At 41.8% G+C, this 18,331-nt stretch overlaps 1 protein-coding gene across 1 annotated transcript in view; it reads left to right on the top strand.

Moving 5' to 3' along the window:
* LOC134203043 (nucleosome-remodeling factor subunit NURF301-like) overlaps positions 1-18,331 on the top strand; it is a 43,291-nt gene that overhangs the window by 12,128 nt on the left and 12,832 nt on the right. The window contains exons 7-8 of the mRNA XM_062678022.1: positions 1,798-3,010; positions 3,085-3,245. Coding sequence (XP_062534006.1) covers positions 1,798-3,010; positions 3,085-3,245 — 1,374 coding nt within the window. The remainder of the gene's footprint in view (positions 1-1,797; positions 3,011-3,084; positions 3,246-18,331) is intronic.

The following is an 18,331-nucleotide window of genomic DNA, read 5'->3' as shown; positions in this document are numbered from 1 at the left end:
GGTGCATGCGTTCCTATTATGGATTAATCAATTTTGAGGATTATAACTAGTTTTGCTGTTCTAAAGAGCAGGAAGGAAAACCTTTCGCTTGATATATAAAGACCACCCACATGCCTTTTACCGAAGACCACATTATCAAGAAGACTGGCAACACAGCCTGAAATCGGGCGACACTGTTAGCAGCGCTGTCGGTGAGCCGAGGTGGTACTATGTTTGTTTGTGTGAGTGAATTGACACTGTATCCTCAGTTACACGATCAATCAAAATATATCAAAACCACATTTAAATTATGCTAAAAAAAATTATCGAGAAGTACACTGAGATTAAACGTATTTCAATTTTATGAGATCAATATAACTTTAAGCCGAACAATATTCGGAGTTTTATCTTGAGCTGACGATTAAAGTTTTGTCAGCTAAGATCACTACCACACAGATAACAAGCTACCACTTCAACTCAGAAGAGGCTCTGTCGGCAATGAAGTTGACCGCTTGTATGGAAAAATGCCAGAGCTGCCAGTCTTCTTGATAAAGTGGTCTTCGCTTTTACTTTTTACTATATGGGAAAATGTATGCAGAAACATCGAAAAACATTGATTTGCAGTTAGACGGCAAAATTTGCGATAAAAAATATGATACTTATCCAGTTCCAGTATAATTTTATACAGAATTTTTAACGATTTTGATTTTTTACAGGAGAGCTTAAAATTGTCTTCCGTTTAAAAAATGGATAAAATAGTAGATCTTGATTGTTATTCACATAAAAGTTCAGAATATACAAAAATCCATGCCTGTCCACGTTAAATTTTGGACACCCACCTTAAAATGCGATTTTTTTTAACATTTTCACAAAGCACTGAGACTATCAATTTACATGACAGCTAAATCTCTCCGCTTCATGTGCAGCTTTCAGCATGTTTTCGTCAAATTTTCAGAAAGATTGCGGTTTTTTATCAATTGATTAGATTTTCCTGTATTTCTTCTCCATGTAAAACAAGTTTGAAAAAATCAACGGTAAATTAATCTAGTCAGAGAAAACTGACATCGGACTGCCACACAAATAAAGGCAGTATACACCAAAGTCACAAGCGTAATTTTCAGGGGAAAAATTCCAGATAACCAAACTACGCTCTACGATCAAAAGTTATCCGATTGGTTACCTCCTACAGGTGAATACTCGAATTACTTTTCAGGATGGTTCATTTTGTGGTTCACTGAATTGTGGGCTTGATCTGGTTGTTTTTTTACAACCCCTACTGGGACATTGCCGCCTCCATTAAGCAGTTCCAAAGTTATTAACTACGAAGTTTCTAAGCCAATTACAATTTTTGCATTCGAATATCATGAGGCTAGTACTATGTTACTTAATGCCAAGAAAGTCGGGAAAATTTCCAAACCGCAAAAAATGAACCGGCCCCGGGAATCGAACCCAGCCAACCTCAGCATGGTAGACAAAATCGGGGATTGACAAAATCGGGTCAACACTGTATTTATGTATTGTAACAATCAGATCTAGGAACATTTTTCAAATAGGCGTAACTGTTACATTTGACCTTGAAATTTGAAACGACTCATACTCTATCTGTTTAACATATTTCGTTCAACTGACGTTACTACCAGATAGATCACAATCTATTTTTTCTGTTGGGTGCATTAGTTGACCAAAATAGTTTGAATTAAGAGCAAGATCACCATTCCAAAAATCAAGGTCAGAATCAATTAGGCCAATTTGAAAAAAGTTCCTAGAGATATGGTTTACAGTTAAAATTACCTCATTTATCATCCTTTTCTCCCAAAGGTGCAAGCGACCAGTACGACACCGCAACAGCCGGTTACGCCGCAGAAGATAATCATCAACAATCAGCAGGGAACAGTGCAGAAAATTATCACCTCAAGTGGACAGCTGATAACCACAACAGGAAGTCCCGTTCAGAAAGTGGTTACACAATCCAATTTACAGCAACTGCTGCAAAACGCTGGGCAAAAAGTCGTGGTTGAATCGAACTCTGGTCAAAGTCCGGTGCAGACGCAGAAGGTTCTGGTCGCCACAACTCCCACCGGCCAGCCCGTGCAGAAACAGATACTAATCCAGAACGCTACATCTCCCCAGCAGATTATTATCAACCAAGCCGGTGGGCAAAAGGTAGTTCAACAGATCGTTGCCTCACCAGGTCAACAGATCATGATCGGTGGCCAACGGATTATGATAGGTGGTGGCCAAAAGATTATCAGCAATCAACCCATTCAAATCCAGCAGAACCAACCGATCCAACAGATACAGCCAATCCAACAGGTACAACCGAAAGTACAGCAAGTGCATCAAATCGTTACCTCCTCGCCACAGCCTCAGCAACCCCAGCAGATTCAGATACAGATACAGCAACCTGTTGCTACACAATCAACCCCGCAGCCACAGGTTCAAACTATTCAAGCGCAATCGTCTCCTCTCTCCCAAGGCCAAAGCCTAACACAACAGCTGTCCAGTGGCAAGCTCCAACTGGCCAACTTCAATGGTCAGCAAGTGCTGATACGGCCCTTGGGTAATAATCAGGCACAGGTTGTTGCCCACATTAAAACACAACCCAACGGAACCGCGCAAATCATTCCTTTGGCAAATGCGGTCGATCCTCCCGCTGCACCAGTTCAAGCTCAGCCAATGCAACAAGTCATGCAAGCCGCTCCGGTGCAACAAACGACCATCCAGCAGGTTGTACAGCAGCCAATAGCACAAACCACGGTCGTCCAGCAAGCATTCAACGCATCAGGAACATCTCAAACTACGTTCCAGCAGCTTGCCGCCGCGACTCAACAGCAGCAACAGGCACTGGATCCGGTGGAGCAGACCTTACTGCAAGGCCAACCGCCAGGAACGGTCATCAAATGCGTCACTGCCCAGGTGATACAGACTCAGCAGGGCCCGCGAATAGTGCTGCAAGGTTTGCAAGGTTCCGAATTTACCCCTGCGCAGTCCGCCCTAGTGCAGCAACAGGTCAAACAACAGCTGCTCAAAGGTTAGTAATCCATCGCATGCAACACGTAATTCGAATGATTTACCTAACGTATTGATTTTCTTTTTGTTGAGTAGCCCAGGAATCTAACGGTAAGCAGGGTGTTCTCGGACCGACGAAAATCTACTTGGCCATTCAGCCGTCCCAGCAGCAGGCCGTGGTAGCCCAGCCGCCGCCATTGGCCCCGGTACAGATTAAACACGACGGTGGCACAACCCATATCCAGCTGCACCAGCAAGTAAGTCGCTACTAGAGATTCTGTTTTATTTTCGTTTGTTCTTTATTTTACCATTTTTCGGATTTATTTTTTATTCCGTATCGTGATGAGATTTTTGCGAGCCCATGTGATGGGTCGCGCGATAAAGAGAATGGTATGCACGATTTCTTCTTTCCTGGAGAGACACGGCTCGAAGAAGGGAAAGTGGTGCGCGAATCGAGATTAGGATTATTGTACATATAGTGCCCTTATAATTAACAGTATTGTATATATAGATTAGACGCGCTTTTTTCAGAGAAGCATTCAACAAATTCTAAAACCTTAGTGTGTAGGTGAGAAGTTATCGTGCATTCCAAAGTATTTGAAATTGTAGACAAAGGCCTAGATTGTGGGTTTTGTGCAGTCATACCCCACGGTGCAGTAATCTTGAGGTATATGTCTCTTTTTAGCCTTAGCGTTTAAGTAAACTGTGTCCTGTGTTTTAATACTTTTTTTTTAACTGATCGATTATGAAATCTATATGGGCATACATTTTATCTGTGACCAACTACACAATTATTTTAGAATTGAAAGTAACCGGAATAGCGATCCATTTATATATGGAAGTAAATTGCATAATCTCATTACCTATATCATCAGTTTAGTTGATTTACGTTGTGAGTTCTTCTCACGGCAATATAACTTTCAGCCTCCCTTTTATTTTTACGAATTTTGCGTAACCTAAAATAAACGACATCTGCTTCACTATTCAAAACATGTTCATATATAAGTTGTATTCGCACTCAATCATACACAATCGTTGTTCACTGAATCACAAGGTTTTGAATATTTGTCCTTGAATATGGGTACATGAGTCTGAATTATGGAGCAGAAACACTGTAGGTTGAAAGCTTTCGAGCAAATTTTATTTTTTTGAGCTCCCGCTTTGTTTACGATAACTCACCTTTTTACGCATTGCATTGGAATATCCAAATTTTGCTTGATTACTGATTTGGGTAGACGATGTACGAACTTTGAATACTACATGTGATAATCACAACCAACCTGATATCATATGCTCGTATCTTGGACTTCACTTACATGTTACGAGTTGAAAAATAGGGAAATTCAAAATTTTACGATTTTTTGAAGTTTCGAGTTTTTTGGGAGCTCATGGACTGTAATCATTCAAAGGCTGTCGATATAAAATTCCAAAATTTTAAAATTAAATTTGCTTTATATTTCCAACAACGTTTTCGTATTTCACCGTCATTGACATCACAGATTTTACGTACCTTTTATCAAGTTCCTAATGTACATGATCGATCCAAATACTATAGAAATTGGTAAACATTCTAGAATTTTCATTCTTATTGAACCTATTCGCCGTCAACTTGTCAGCTCTTATTGGTTCATTGTCTGTCCTTAGTCAAGTTAATTCAAAATATTCCATGACAAACAGCAAACAAAACAAAGCCTATACATAAAGCATCTCTTGAGACTGAACAAATGGAAATGGACAGCATTTACGATTGGTTTTTCCTGTTCCTAAGAATAAGCAAAGCTCCAGAAGTCTAAAAATACATGCATAGCTTTCAAGCGACATTCCCAGTTCTACACTTCCGTTTAATGTCCTGACTAACGATAAACAATCTGCTGATGCCACGCCCCATTCAACTCCAATCGTGGTAGAGCACTTCTCGATATGCCTATCCTAACGAAAGAAAAAAAAAACGACGTAGCAGCAAATCTCCGCAACGTTGCAGAGTAAAAACACAATGAGAAAGAGGCATTACAATCAAATTGACCCTAGGATCTAAGAACATAACAATTATATAGTCAAACACAAAGTTAATATCTTATCTCCCTCAACACAACTGCAGATCATTTACTGAACAAAAAATACTAGCACTTAAACAATTTAGCTGATACGAGTAATTTAATGTTGAAAACAACAAACATCAAGAAACAAAAGTATCCTTAGTAGAGATTAGTAAAGCAAGCTATTATTTGTTTCCTAAACAAAACAGCACGCATGACTTGCATGCGTTGTCGTGCGACTGAGTCATGTCACAGTAAAACAACAAGTGGTCTTTTGAAGAAAAGAGCATAAGAAAAATAAATTAAATCATAGACGAATGCCTGTGTACTGAGAGAACAAGCAGCACTGATTGGCCCGTTTCTGGGTGTGTTGAACCTTGGAGCAACACTCTCCGCAAGGCTAAAATATTGAAAATATACCTATTCATTGTGCATTTGAAAGAACGGAATGAGACATTCGGGAAGAAACGAAATTTTTTAGATTCGTATGTTCGATGGTAGAATATTCAAATTGAAGAAAAGCAAAATGTTGCAACATCTGTCAGCATTCATTTCTTTTTATGTTTGGTTTTATCAAATGTTATCGATTTTTTTTTGTAATTTTTGCTATTGACTTACCTACTTATTATTTCTTTTTATGAGAAATACCGGAATTCCAATAAACTACACAAAACAAAGAAAACATTCGGCTTAGGCTAGAAACCATTTGTTTATTAAGTTTTCCTTTAATCAATTAATTTGAAATGTCAGCAGCGTCGATTGTAAGAATTTGATTAGGCAGATAAAAATGTACATTGCAAACAAATGAAGAGATAAAGAAAAGTAAACACGAAATAAAATTGAAAGCTTTTCATATTAAATGAGTTAAAAAAAACATATTTGTGTTCAGCTAGTTTTTCTTTTCCGATACAATATCAATTGCCCTCCAATCGATTCCCCTGGGTATCGATTTAAAGCAAGCTAGAAAAGAAGCCACATACAAAAAACAAGCAAGCTACCAAAAACTGCCAGAGAAATGTACCCAATTCTGTTGGTTTCGCTTTTCCTTGAGACCTCAGATATTGACTCAACCGCGTGCTCTACGTTCCGCCAAGAGAAAGAGCAAAAGAATTCCCTATCAGATCGAAAAATCGAAAAGAAAAATAAACCGAGCAAGAAAATAATGCACACGGTTGCAGCAACACACAAAGATAATATGCCTTTGGTTTAATGTCAAACTTCTCAGTTAGTTTATTAGTTTGTTCAAAATTATTGTACAGAATCACATTTCATTGGATTTGTTACATCACTTGATCTTCTCTATCCCGGGTTCCATTCCAAACGCGCGACCTTCTGTTAGAAAGCCAGAAAAAGGCAAACAACGCTTGACAGAACCACCGGATTGTTGAATCCGTTGCATTTCAACGATGAAATAATCGAAGGCGAATCGTTCCGAAGCGATGTAGATATCGAATTGAACAAAAACGTATTTCTAACAAAAGCACGATGAAATGGTGTATTTTTGATTATTCCGACATAATTTAATTTATTTTTCACCCTTCAGAACAAAATAACTTGTAGAGACACGAATCAGTAGTATATCGTTTAAGTTTTGTTGTTTCAGTAAGCTTCGTTTATTTCTTGTTGAGACCGCCGCCCGTTCATGCTTGAGCCGCAAGCCAAAATTTCCTGTTGAAATGTTCCATACTTGTTGACAACCAGATACAGATTCCTGCTGTAAAGATTACTAATCATTTCCCGTACGAAGCATGGAGATTTTCTGTTTTGAGTTTTGTTTTTGCGTAATTATTGTATTGGTTTGATTTTATTTTCGAACAAGCTAAGAAGCTACGATAGACGGTCCACTAACTCGCAATCATCACAAATATGAAATATATGTTAGAATAATGATGAATTTAAGCTAAAGGCACATTTATTCAGATTGGAGTATTTGCTGAAACTGTGAGCAACCGATGTAAAGCATTTAGAACAGGAAATACTACTCTCGAAACGCGGAGCATTATCAGAGGATTCTTTTGTTGCTAGATACGATCGGGAGCATGCAGTTCAAACATTTTGTGGTATTAACAAAATATTATTTTATTGTCCTAATTGGTGTGGCTACTTTACTACTTGCGTGTCTCGTTCTCCTGAAAGATACGTCGTCGAGTTTTGTCCACCTTGCCATAGACGTGGTTTCTACACCAATACTTTTGAAAACATCGAGTTATAAGGTAAGTATAAATTATCAAAAATGATGCGTAAATATTTTTTTAAGGCGGTAAACACGTGGTACTACTTGTAGCTTTAATTGATCATTGTACGTGTTAGAAAAAAGGAGACCGCGATTTTTTTTGGAAAACTGGAAGGGGTATTATACTGCCCATGATCGCATATTTGTAACACTCGAATTTTTGTTCATTTTGTAAAAAGCCTTCGAATTGCTCAGAAAGCATAATTTACTGCATATAATCCCATAACAGTAAAATAGGCTTTACTATCTTGCTTATCCGTGGTAAGCTGGAAATGATTCAGTTTGTGGGGTTGACAAACGATTTACAAAATCAACCAAAATGCAAATGTTACAAATATGCGATCATGGGCAGTATACTCTCTATAATAGAGATGTTCGACGAATTATTAAACACGCGTAAGCCGATATTACCGATATTGCCGACTGGTTACTGATGAATTCAAGCCCATGGTCCAATATTCGCAATCTATTTTCAGAATAAGCTCTTTTCGCGCACATTGTTGTAGCACATTCAAATCAAAAGATGAATCAGATTTTGTTTACCACGGCGATGTCAAATCATACTACCTAATAAGGTTGAAAGAAAAATTACAGCGATGGGTGAAATATTCAAAGGGCGGAACGTAATCACCGGCTAATGACTGCCACTTACTGGAAATTCCAGGTTCATATGGACCAATTCAAAGCCAGACTGGATGAGCATTTGGAACGAATTCTCGGCCCTATTAAGCAGAAGTCAATCGTGATGGAGTGACGTATTAGGGTTCTTTCACAAATTATGTAACTCTAAATTTGATGATTTTGGAATCCCATCCTCCCCCTCGTAACATATGTTGTATGGACCGTTTAATTTTTTTTGTATGGATCATAACGCTCAACCTGGTCCCCTTCTTTCTCCTCCAGCGTTTTGTAATTTGTAAATGCCCCTTAGTATGTCACTCTATCCCTACCGTTAGGGCTGACAAATATTCATCGTGATAGCACGAAATGCCACAGTATCGACTAGCTGTAGAGTCTTCATTGCTACTCGATCGTCAATGAGTTGCACGACGTTAGCTTTCGTCATGGTTGCATCAATCAATCATCATGACGACATCGAAGAATGCAGACTTCATACAGTAATTTAGCAAGGGGCAGCTGCCATGAGAAGATTTTTATTAATTCTTTGTAATAATTAATTTGAAGTAACGTATGAAGGCATTTTAAATGTTATAGATATATTGTTACCAAAGTTCCTACTTTGTTTATTTGAGACGTCATTATGTCGGCACAAAGAAATCAAATAGCTGTTGCGTCGTGCAATGACGAAGACTATTTTTTTTTCGCTTTCTTCATACGACGAGAATGACTATTATCAGCCCTGCCTACCGCTCTTCAGCACGCAGGTCCGGAGCCATTATCAACATCTGATTGCTGGTAGCGTTCTATTTAACTTGAGAGAGTCTAGTTCGTTATCGTAATTGACCAGACCTAAGAACGGACATACCTACGCTAGGAGAAGAATGAACGCTGCCATCAAAAGAAAAAGTAGAATCATGATGAAATTGCCACAGAAATGGTTGCGGCTTTCCAAATAATTTCAAAAATTTCCGACCTATGATCGAAGACAGTGATCCTATTTTTTAACTGGCCGGGGTTCTGCCAAATTGCACCAAGCGCCTATACAAAATTAATCATATTTTTAACCTTGGTCAATATGACCCCAGGCCACTTTGAGTGGCTGCCATTTTTTTAGCTTAATAATTTTAGCTAATTTTTGGTAATTTAGTAAAACTCGCCGAGATCTGTCTGTCTGTCTGTCTTTGATATGAGGCATTGATTAGTTTAGATCTTGGTCACTAGGTGGCGGTATATTTGAATTCATTATTTTAGACTACTCAAGTAATTCCGATATATGGAATTTTCCTCATTGTAAATATGCTTACCCCACAAATTTGAAATTTGTAAAGATGACGTCTTTAACAAAGTTCGTCTGGTGGGAATGGACTGTCATGTGACGGAATAAATAATTAGGAAATTTACAAATAGGCGGCGCTAGTGTACTTGCAATATTCTTGCATATTTGAAATATTGCTTTAGCTTGAGATCCCTCATACCTACACCCAAGTTGTATTCGGCAACATTGTTCAGGATGTCCAGGACTACAAAGCGGTGCTCAATATAATGAGCACTTCTTCCGGCGCGGCGCTAGTGCGCTGTTATATTTGCGTATATTGTTCCATGTGAGATCTGATGTAGTCCAAGTGGATCAAATAGTTTTGCAACGTCAGAGCACACAGTTCGTTTCGTGATTGACTGTGACAAAAGTTGTGGTTGGGTTGATGTGCTGGCGATGAGAAAGTTGTCGGCTTTGGGATCCCAAAGCAATCCTAGCACCTTGATGACATCGTTCACTCCATATTCATGCAAAGACATCTGTTTTTCCCGTTCATGCGGTGGTATATGTTGCAGAAAATCCTCAGAATTCGAACACCACTTGTGTAATTGGAAGCCACCGCGAGCTAGCAGAGCCTTCAATTGGGAGTGACATTCGCTGAGCTCATCCAACGTATCGGCGCCGGATAATACGTCATCAACGTAGAAATTTTCCCTCACGATCCGAGAAGCGACAGGGAAATCCGAAGCTTCATCCTCAGCTAGTTGCATGAGACAGCGCGTTGCTTGGTACGGAGCCAAAGCGGTTCCATATATAACCGTATTTAGTTCCATTACTCTTAGCGGTTGTGATGGGTCCTCTCGCCAAAAGATTCGAAATCGTTCATCCTCCGGCGCAATGAGCACTTGACGATACATTTTCGATATATCAGCGGAAAAAGCATAGGAGTATTTTCGGAAGCGCAGCATGATCGAGTATAAGTTACTCTGTACGACAGGACCTATCTGTAGAACCTCGTTCAAAGATAGTTTCATAGGTTCCGACTTCGCACCAAGGATGTTAACGATCATTCAGTAATTTGCGTTCGATCATTTAGTAGTTTGTCAATGACACATTCCAGAAGCTGAATTTCAAAATATGTTGTATGGTGGACTTCTAGTGCGAAGGTTTTTCTACAACTCTGTCTAATTGTTCGTTGTTTGAATTCCACTAGTAACGGAGTTATAGCTATAGTTTCAGTAACTTAGACTAAATGATAACAAAATTCTAATCATTTAGTTTAAGTTACTGCAACTAGCGCTCTAACTCCGTTATTAGTTGAATTATAATAACGAACCATTAGGCAAAGTTGTAGAAAAACCTTCGCACTAGAAGTCCACCATACAACATATTTTGAAATTCAGCTTCTGTTATGTGTTATTGACAGACTACTAAATGATCGAACGCAAATTACTGAATGATCGGTAACATCCTTGCTTCGCACTAGCATCAAAAACCACTCGACATTTTGTACTAGACTTCATAAGGCTTAGAACTGCGTGGTGCGGTAGGTAGTACTTGGCTTGATGTGGAGGGTCGTTGGCTTCATCAACTTGATGGCAGTGCCCAAGTGACTCATACTCACGAAGAAAATCAATATATTGACTTCGTAAGTTGTGATCACGCTTGAACCGCTTTTCCAACATCAGGAATCGTTTGAGTGCTAAAGCGCGACAGTCGTCAAGTTGGTCCAAATTCTGTTTGAATGGAAGCTGCACCACAAATCTTCCGGACGAATTACGCTTATACGTTGACAAGAAATGGTCCTCACAAGACTGCTCTTCGGCTGAGCGACTGGAAGCGGTTAGTACTTCTTCGAGTTTCCAGAATCTGTGCATCATGGTTGCAACATTGGAATGAAAAGCATTTGCACTTGAATCTCCTGATGTACTGATGGTTCCTGCGACAATCCATCCTAGGTAGGTTTCACGAAGCGTCGGTAGATTTGGACCTAGTGCGATGTGACCGGACTTGAAAATGTCGAAGAAAAGCTCTCCTCCAATGAGTGCATCGATCTTGTCTGGAGTATGGAATTTTGGATCTGCTAGTAGAATGCCATCGGGAAGATTCCAGGTACTCACATCGAACTTGGCAGAAGGTATGGATTGTGTTACCTTAGGTGTCACCAAGAATTCAATGCAGGCTTGGAACTCGGTAAATCTGGAACGGACTGTCACGGTAATCTTCTCACGAGAAAGACTTCGGAGTGCGTTGATCCCTGTGATTTGGACATTGGTTTTCGTTTTCGAAACTCCAAGGAGATTGACCATCTTTTCCGTGATGAAGTTTACCTGCGACCCACTGTCTAGTAGTATTCGACAAGGATGCGGCTGACCCTCCTTATCGAAAGCGTGAACTACGGTGGTGAGCAACAACACTGTTTTGGACTCCGGTGTTCTGCTGCAGGAACAGGTCGTGGTTACAGGTTCAATCACAGTCGAGGGCGACGAGGCAGGAGAAGAAGCGTTCGTTCGGATTAGAGTAGAAACGTTGGGTCGAACAACTTCGGTGTTGTATGGCTTAAATTCTTCATGCAGCAATGAGTGGTGTTTCTTGTTGCACTTTTGACAGGTTCTTGTGGAAGAGCATTGCTTGGAATGATGGCCTTTACGTAGACAATTGAAGCAGAGTCCGATGCAGCGTATCTTCTCGGCTCGCTGCGCTATCGTGAGTTGTTTCAATAGCGAGCACTGGTAGTTGACATGTTCACCAGAACAAATCTCACATGACTTGACATATTGGTTTGAACTTATGGCGGCGTTGGTTTTCTGTGGTAGAAGTTTGGGTGGTGGACTAGGCTTCATCCTTGATGCCGGCGAGATTGAAAGCTGTGACGAAGTTCTCCAGAATTTGACAGCGTGATTTCAGGAATTGAATTGTTGGATCGTACCTTGGCAACTCACCTCTTTTCAGGGTCGACTCCATTGCCTTACGAGTGACCTTGTCGAGAGCAGCGGTGATTAGGTATACGACCATGGTGTTCTGATACGCCGGTAAGTTCTTGCTTCAGATATCGTAGGCTCTCCACATGTCCCGTTGCTTCGTCCGCCAAGAAACGTAATTTCTTGAACGATTCACTGGGCATCTTCCTCAGATTGAGCAGGCCTCGCAGGTGAGTCTCAACTATGATTCGTTGGTTCTCGTAGCGTTCACTCAAAACCTGCCATGCTTGTTGGTAATTTCCCTCATTCATTATTTTGGCATCGAGTGAAGCTGCAGCCGGTCCAATTAGAGCCTTGTCTAAATGGTACAATTTGATGGCGTCGGAATCGGCAAAATTTTCCATTAGGTCTTGGAAAATCGCCTTAAACTTGGGCCAATTGGCGTAGCTCCCGTCGAACGTGAAAATTGGAGCTTTAAGAGGTTGCTGCTGGATTATTACTTGAGGCTTGGCTACGGTAGACTGAGAGTTGCGATTGAGAACAAACATCATCTCTTGAACTGTAGTTGACGCACTGTCGTAGCGATCCTCGAACGCAGTGTAAATTTCCTCTTGTTCTTCCTCAGCAGCATCGGGAATCAAGGCCATAATCTCACTGTGGAATTTGCTGAACTCAGTGTACGCTGCTGTGAGCTTTCCACTGATTACGTTGAGTTGGGCCAAGCTCATGTGCCTTTGATCTCGCAAAGTAAACTGAATGCGTACAACCTTTTGCTCTATTTGGTTGCGCTGACGGAAGAGTCCATTAAGCTTTTCCATAATCTTCGTACTCACCTGAGCTTGCCAATCAAATCCAAGGAACGATGATTGAGAATCCTCCGAACGATTCTCCTGATTTGATGGAGGATTCGGCAACGATATTTGGTTTTGGATCACTTCATGGTTCTCATTCACTAGCGGGTTTTCATTTACAGGTGTGGTAGTTTCCGGTGCGGTGTGTTTAATCGGCGAATATTCCACTCATGGCATTTTCCATACTAATAATTAGGAACACTGCAGTAGTCAAAACAGATTCACAGGATAATCTCCGGTACAATATCCGGCTCGAAGGACCAATGTTTCGTCCCAAAACTGGCTGTTGGGAACTGGAGTATGTGGGAAGTTATCACTGAGGCTTCCCACGGTAAACAGCGGAACCGACACAACTCCCGGCGGGGTATTTCGGACGCGTAAAGTGGACGAGAAAAACAAGCGATTCGCTCTCCGCGGTGGTCGTTTATTTAACTATTATTTACATTCAACATACAATAGACAACAACATATTCACAGGGCTGGCAAGGGATTATAAACATCGTACACATAACATTAGACTTGTCCAACATTCAACACTCCTCCTCGAGGTTTATCATCTCTAACAGATATCACAAAGTCCACAAAGTATTACCTCACAAAGTCAAACAAAGTTCTACATAATTGGACACTCAGTCTTCGGTACTCTCCCTGCGTCGTCAGCTCCTGCTTCGTCTTCTTCACCGCTTAGTCTTCGTTATTCACGACTCATCCGGCACACAGCATCGGGTTTCTCCTCAATATTCGTCCACACAGTCATAAAAATCGGTTTCTTCCTCTTGGCGCTCCTCCTCAAGCGAACGCCCATTGCTAGCTTTGCTTTGCACACTCATACGCCAATTCCGCTTCTTTTCTTCTGCAACTCTCAAGGCATACAGTCCTCCACGAAGTTCAGCAAAGGCTTCCACTCTTCTTCCGAGGCTAATTATTTCGCACTGCGCTTTGTCGAAGTTCACTCTCAGTCCTTTCTGAGCCAGTTTCCGGACCGAAATCAATCCACTGTCCAGTCCCGGAACGTACAACACTTCCTTCATTACTACCTCCTTCACTTCGCCGTTGCCATCGATACACTTCAGCGTGCCTTCGCCTACTCCGGCAGATTTCACGGTAGAACCATCCGCCAACGTCACATCCCGCTTCACATTCACATCGATTTTGCTGAAGAATGCCCGGTCACTGGTCATGTGGCTCGAACAGCCACTATCTACGTACCAGTTCCCCTGCTGCCGATCGCCTCCCACGCCGAAACAAATTCGGGGGTCGCTCTTCGCTGCCGTTTTCGCTTCCGGCTCCCCCAGCATCGGGCAATTCATCCGGATGTGTCCCGGTTTTCGGCATTGGTAACAAATTCGTTCCCTCGCACGTTCGCTTCTTCTTCTTCTGTGCACACTCAATGCCCGGTCCTCACACTCACGGGTCATTCCTGCACGCTTCTCCATCCGTCGGTGGTACTCGTCCATCAGCCGCTGTTTCACAAACTCGATCGTCTGGTCCGCGTCTGGCCGGCTCTCCAACGCCGTCACCAGACCGTCGTATGACTCCGGCAAACTCCGGTAGATCATCGCGACCTGCAGCGAACTTTCGATATTTTGACCGGCACACGATAGCCTATCAAAAAGCTCTTCGATGGCGAACAGGTGCGCTTCCATATCCGCACCTTCTTCGTAGTTAAAACTACACAGCTTCTTCAGAAGCGACACTCGCGACGTAACCGTAGCCTTTTCGTGGTACTTCTTCAGTTTCTTCCACACTTCGACCGCTGATTTGGCGTCTTTCACTAACGGCAACTGATTATCTTCGACGTTAAGAATAATCATTGCCCTCGCCAGGCAATGAGCATAGATAGAAGGTGAGGAAGAAGACCAAATGCAAGTGTATTAGTGGATGATAGAAAATGTAAACAGCAAATGGTGACGTACATATTTGCACGGCTTCTTATGGGAGCTCGCTCGAATGTAGTAGTGAAAGGGTTTTCGCCATACACGAAAGGCACGCACACAGTATATGAATTTCCATACCTTAGTATTTATTTACATTGCTCGGCCTCGCCTTCTGATCTTCTTTCGACCATCTCGCAGTCTCTGGCTCCGGTTTCTTCTCATTCACCGTATGCCACAGGTCGACACTGATCAGAAGCATTTCAATTTTAATTTTCCAGGTTTGGTAATTCTTATTACCCAAACGCGCGATCGAAACTTTTTCAGCCATTTCGAAATCGTTCGTTTTCTGATGGCGCACACTGTAATCCCGTACACACACGAAGTCGGTACACAACAATGTCTTCGATCACCACCGGCTACAGTTACAGCTCGTTGCACAAAATGGTTCTCAGTCCGCACTAATTGCTTCCGAATCCAGCTTCGATGGAACGAAACACAGCTGGCAATCCGGACACTAACCACCTCCCGGTAATCACTTTTAACCATGTACAACGTTCTCAGCTGCTTTAACCACCCACTGCAGCACAGTCTAACGAGTGGAACAAATTTGCTCCCGCCGAACGACAAGCACAAAGGGTAGCGTCCGCGGGCAAACTTTCACACTCCGGGTCTATTTTCTCAGCGAAATCCACCGTTTTCTCCACTATCACTGGGCCAATAACCTGTGGGAAGTTATCACTGAGGCTTCCCACGGTAAACAGCGGAACCGACACAACTCCCGGCGGGGTATTTCGGACGCGTAAAGTGGACGAGAAAAACAAGCGATTCGCTCTCCGCGGTGGTCGTTTATTTAACTATTATTTACATTCAACATACAATAGACAACAACATATTCACAGGGCTGGCAAGGGATTATAAACATCGTACACATAACATTAGACTTGTCCAACATTCAACACAATCGTTGGAATGGAATGATGTTCTTGAAACATAGGAGACGATTCCCTTCTTAGGTGGTCAGTGGACTGTAACACTGGGATTAATTAGGAAAACACCACTTTGTACTACTGAACTACTTCACTTTATTCACCTTTCAATACACTACACTTTGTTAACAATAGAGTAGAGTGGGGCAAGAGTACGCACTTAGTTTTCAATCGATCATGTGGCCCTTATGAAGCAAGCTTCTGCATATCAAATCAGTGTCGATGATTCATATACTCTTCCTTTATGTTACCCAGTGGAAAAAATACTGAAATTATTGAGATTCGTTTTAGTAGAACCCTTATTGCAAGACAAGTGAAAACCGCACTCTTACCCCACCGGTGGGGTAAAAGTGCGCATCGGATGGGGTAAGAGTACGCATTTATCCAATCATGTGCTTTAAGTATATATTAACACAAATAAGAGTTAATAACATTTAATTGATGTTTAATGAGCAAGGGAATGTTTAAAGATTACGTAACTCTTAAAGGGGGAGGGGGTCCTAAAAATGTGCACTTTCATACGAAAAATTATTGTTTTTTATATATACAAAAAACTACAGAGGTAAAAATATATATCAGGTTTCGCGTGGCGTATACAAAGGCATTTTCCTCAAAGAAAGTTCATCAATCACGTAACGTAAATTTTGGCTATTTCATCACCCTTCCCCCCCATCTTACACTATTTGTATGAATCCTCTAAAAATTATATGGATCGTCACCCAACCCCTCCCAGCTAAACGTTGCGTAATTTATTTCTTTTGATTAAATGAAATTATCATTTAGATGAAATTGTGTTTTCGTACTATGTTTAGGTGTACAACAAGTCCTAATACAATTTCATTATTTCGCTCCAGTGCTTTGTTCGCTAAGTCCTTTCTAACACTGAATTACTTCAACTTATCCTAAAAACTTGTGATAATTTCGAATTCTGTCCCTTTTTTCTTAGTTGTGGATCTTTACGCTTTGGAAGAAGTCTTATTTCAGCCGGAGATACGGATTTGTCATCATAACTTGAAGATTCATATGCGTACTCTTGCCCCACCGGTTCCTGCGTACTTTTACCCCACAGTCCCAAAAATCATTCAAGTAATGGTTTTGACTTCTTGGAAAACCAACCGGATTGGTGTTCTGTACCATAAAGTACTCTATACAATAGGTTATCGAAATGGTATAATAATCACCTGATTGAACGTATATATAGTAATGAAATACTAGTTGCGGAAATCCAATTATTTTTAGCAAAATGACCAAAAGTTATCTAACTCCATATCTCCCTTGTTGTTTATTCAAATCGTTTACAATTACACATGATAATAGTTGGCCAGAATACCTGTCAAACTGATGCAGTGCTGCTAGTTTATATTTTTTTATTACTTAAAAAAATCGAAAACGTACTCTTACCCCACGCGCACTCTTGACCCACTCTACTCTACGGTTATCGATTATATTCGCGTCGCGGATGGTAAAATTATACTGACTTGAATTGTGCTACAACACTGCTTATATACTCATTTGGATGATTTCTAGAAATTTCATGTATATTCCTTTCTCCGACATCACGAACGTACGCACTTACCGCAGTGCGAATATTGAATCCGACCACTACCTCGTCGCAGTATGTCTGCGCTCAAAACTCTCGACGGTGATCAACACGCGTCGGAGTCGTCCGCCGCGGCTTAACATTGGGTGGCTACAAGACGGTAGACTAGCCCAAGACTACGCGCAGCAGCTGGAAGTGGCACTCCCAACGGAAGAGCAGCTAGGCGCAGCATCTCTTGAAGATGGCTGGAGAGATATTCGATCCGCCATTGGAAGCACCGCAACCGCTGCACTAGGCACGGTGGCTCCGGATCAGAGAAACGACTGGTATGACGGCGAATGTGAGCAGTTAGTTGAGGAGAAGAATGCAGCATGGGCGAGATTGCTGCAACACCGCACGAGGGCGAACGAGGCACGATACAAACGGGCGCGGAACAGACAAAACTCGATTTTCCGGAGGAAAAAGCGCCAGCAGGAAGATCGAGACCGTGAAGAGACGGAGGAACTGTACCGCGCTAATAACACACGAAAGTTCTATGAGAAGTTGAACCGTTCACGTAAGGGCTACGTGCCACAGCCCGATATGTGTAAGGACATAAACGGGAACCTTCTTACGAACGAGCGTGAGGTGATCCAAAGGTGGCGGCAGCACTACGAAGAGCACCTGAATGGCGATATGGCAGACAACGGTGGCGGTATGGTAATGAACCTAGGAGCACGCGCGCAGAACATGCGACTTCCGGCTCCGAATCTCCAGGAAATCCAGGAGGAGATCGGCCGGCTGAAAAACAACAAAGCCCCTGGAGTTGACTAACTACCAGGAGAGCTGTTTAAATACGGTGGTGAAGCACTGGCTAGAGCGCTGCATTGGGTGATTACCAAGGTTTGGGAGGATGAGGTTCTGCCGCAGGAGTGGATGGAAGGTGTCGTGTGTCCCATCTACAAAAAGGGCGATAAGCTGGATTGTAGCAACTACCGCGCAATCACATTGCTGAACGCCGCCTACAAGGTACTCTCCCAAATT

This window comes from Armigeres subalbatus, unplaced genomic scaffold (genome assembly GCF_024139115.2).
Source record: "Armigeres subalbatus isolate Guangzhou_Male unplaced genomic scaffold, GZ_Asu_2 Contig1607, whole genome shotgun sequence".
NCBI lineage: Eukaryota > Metazoa > Arthropoda > Insecta > Diptera > Culicidae > Armigeres > Armigeres subalbatus.
Note: the sequence above shows the minus strand (reverse complement) of the source record. Positions and strands in the feature narration are given on the sequence as shown.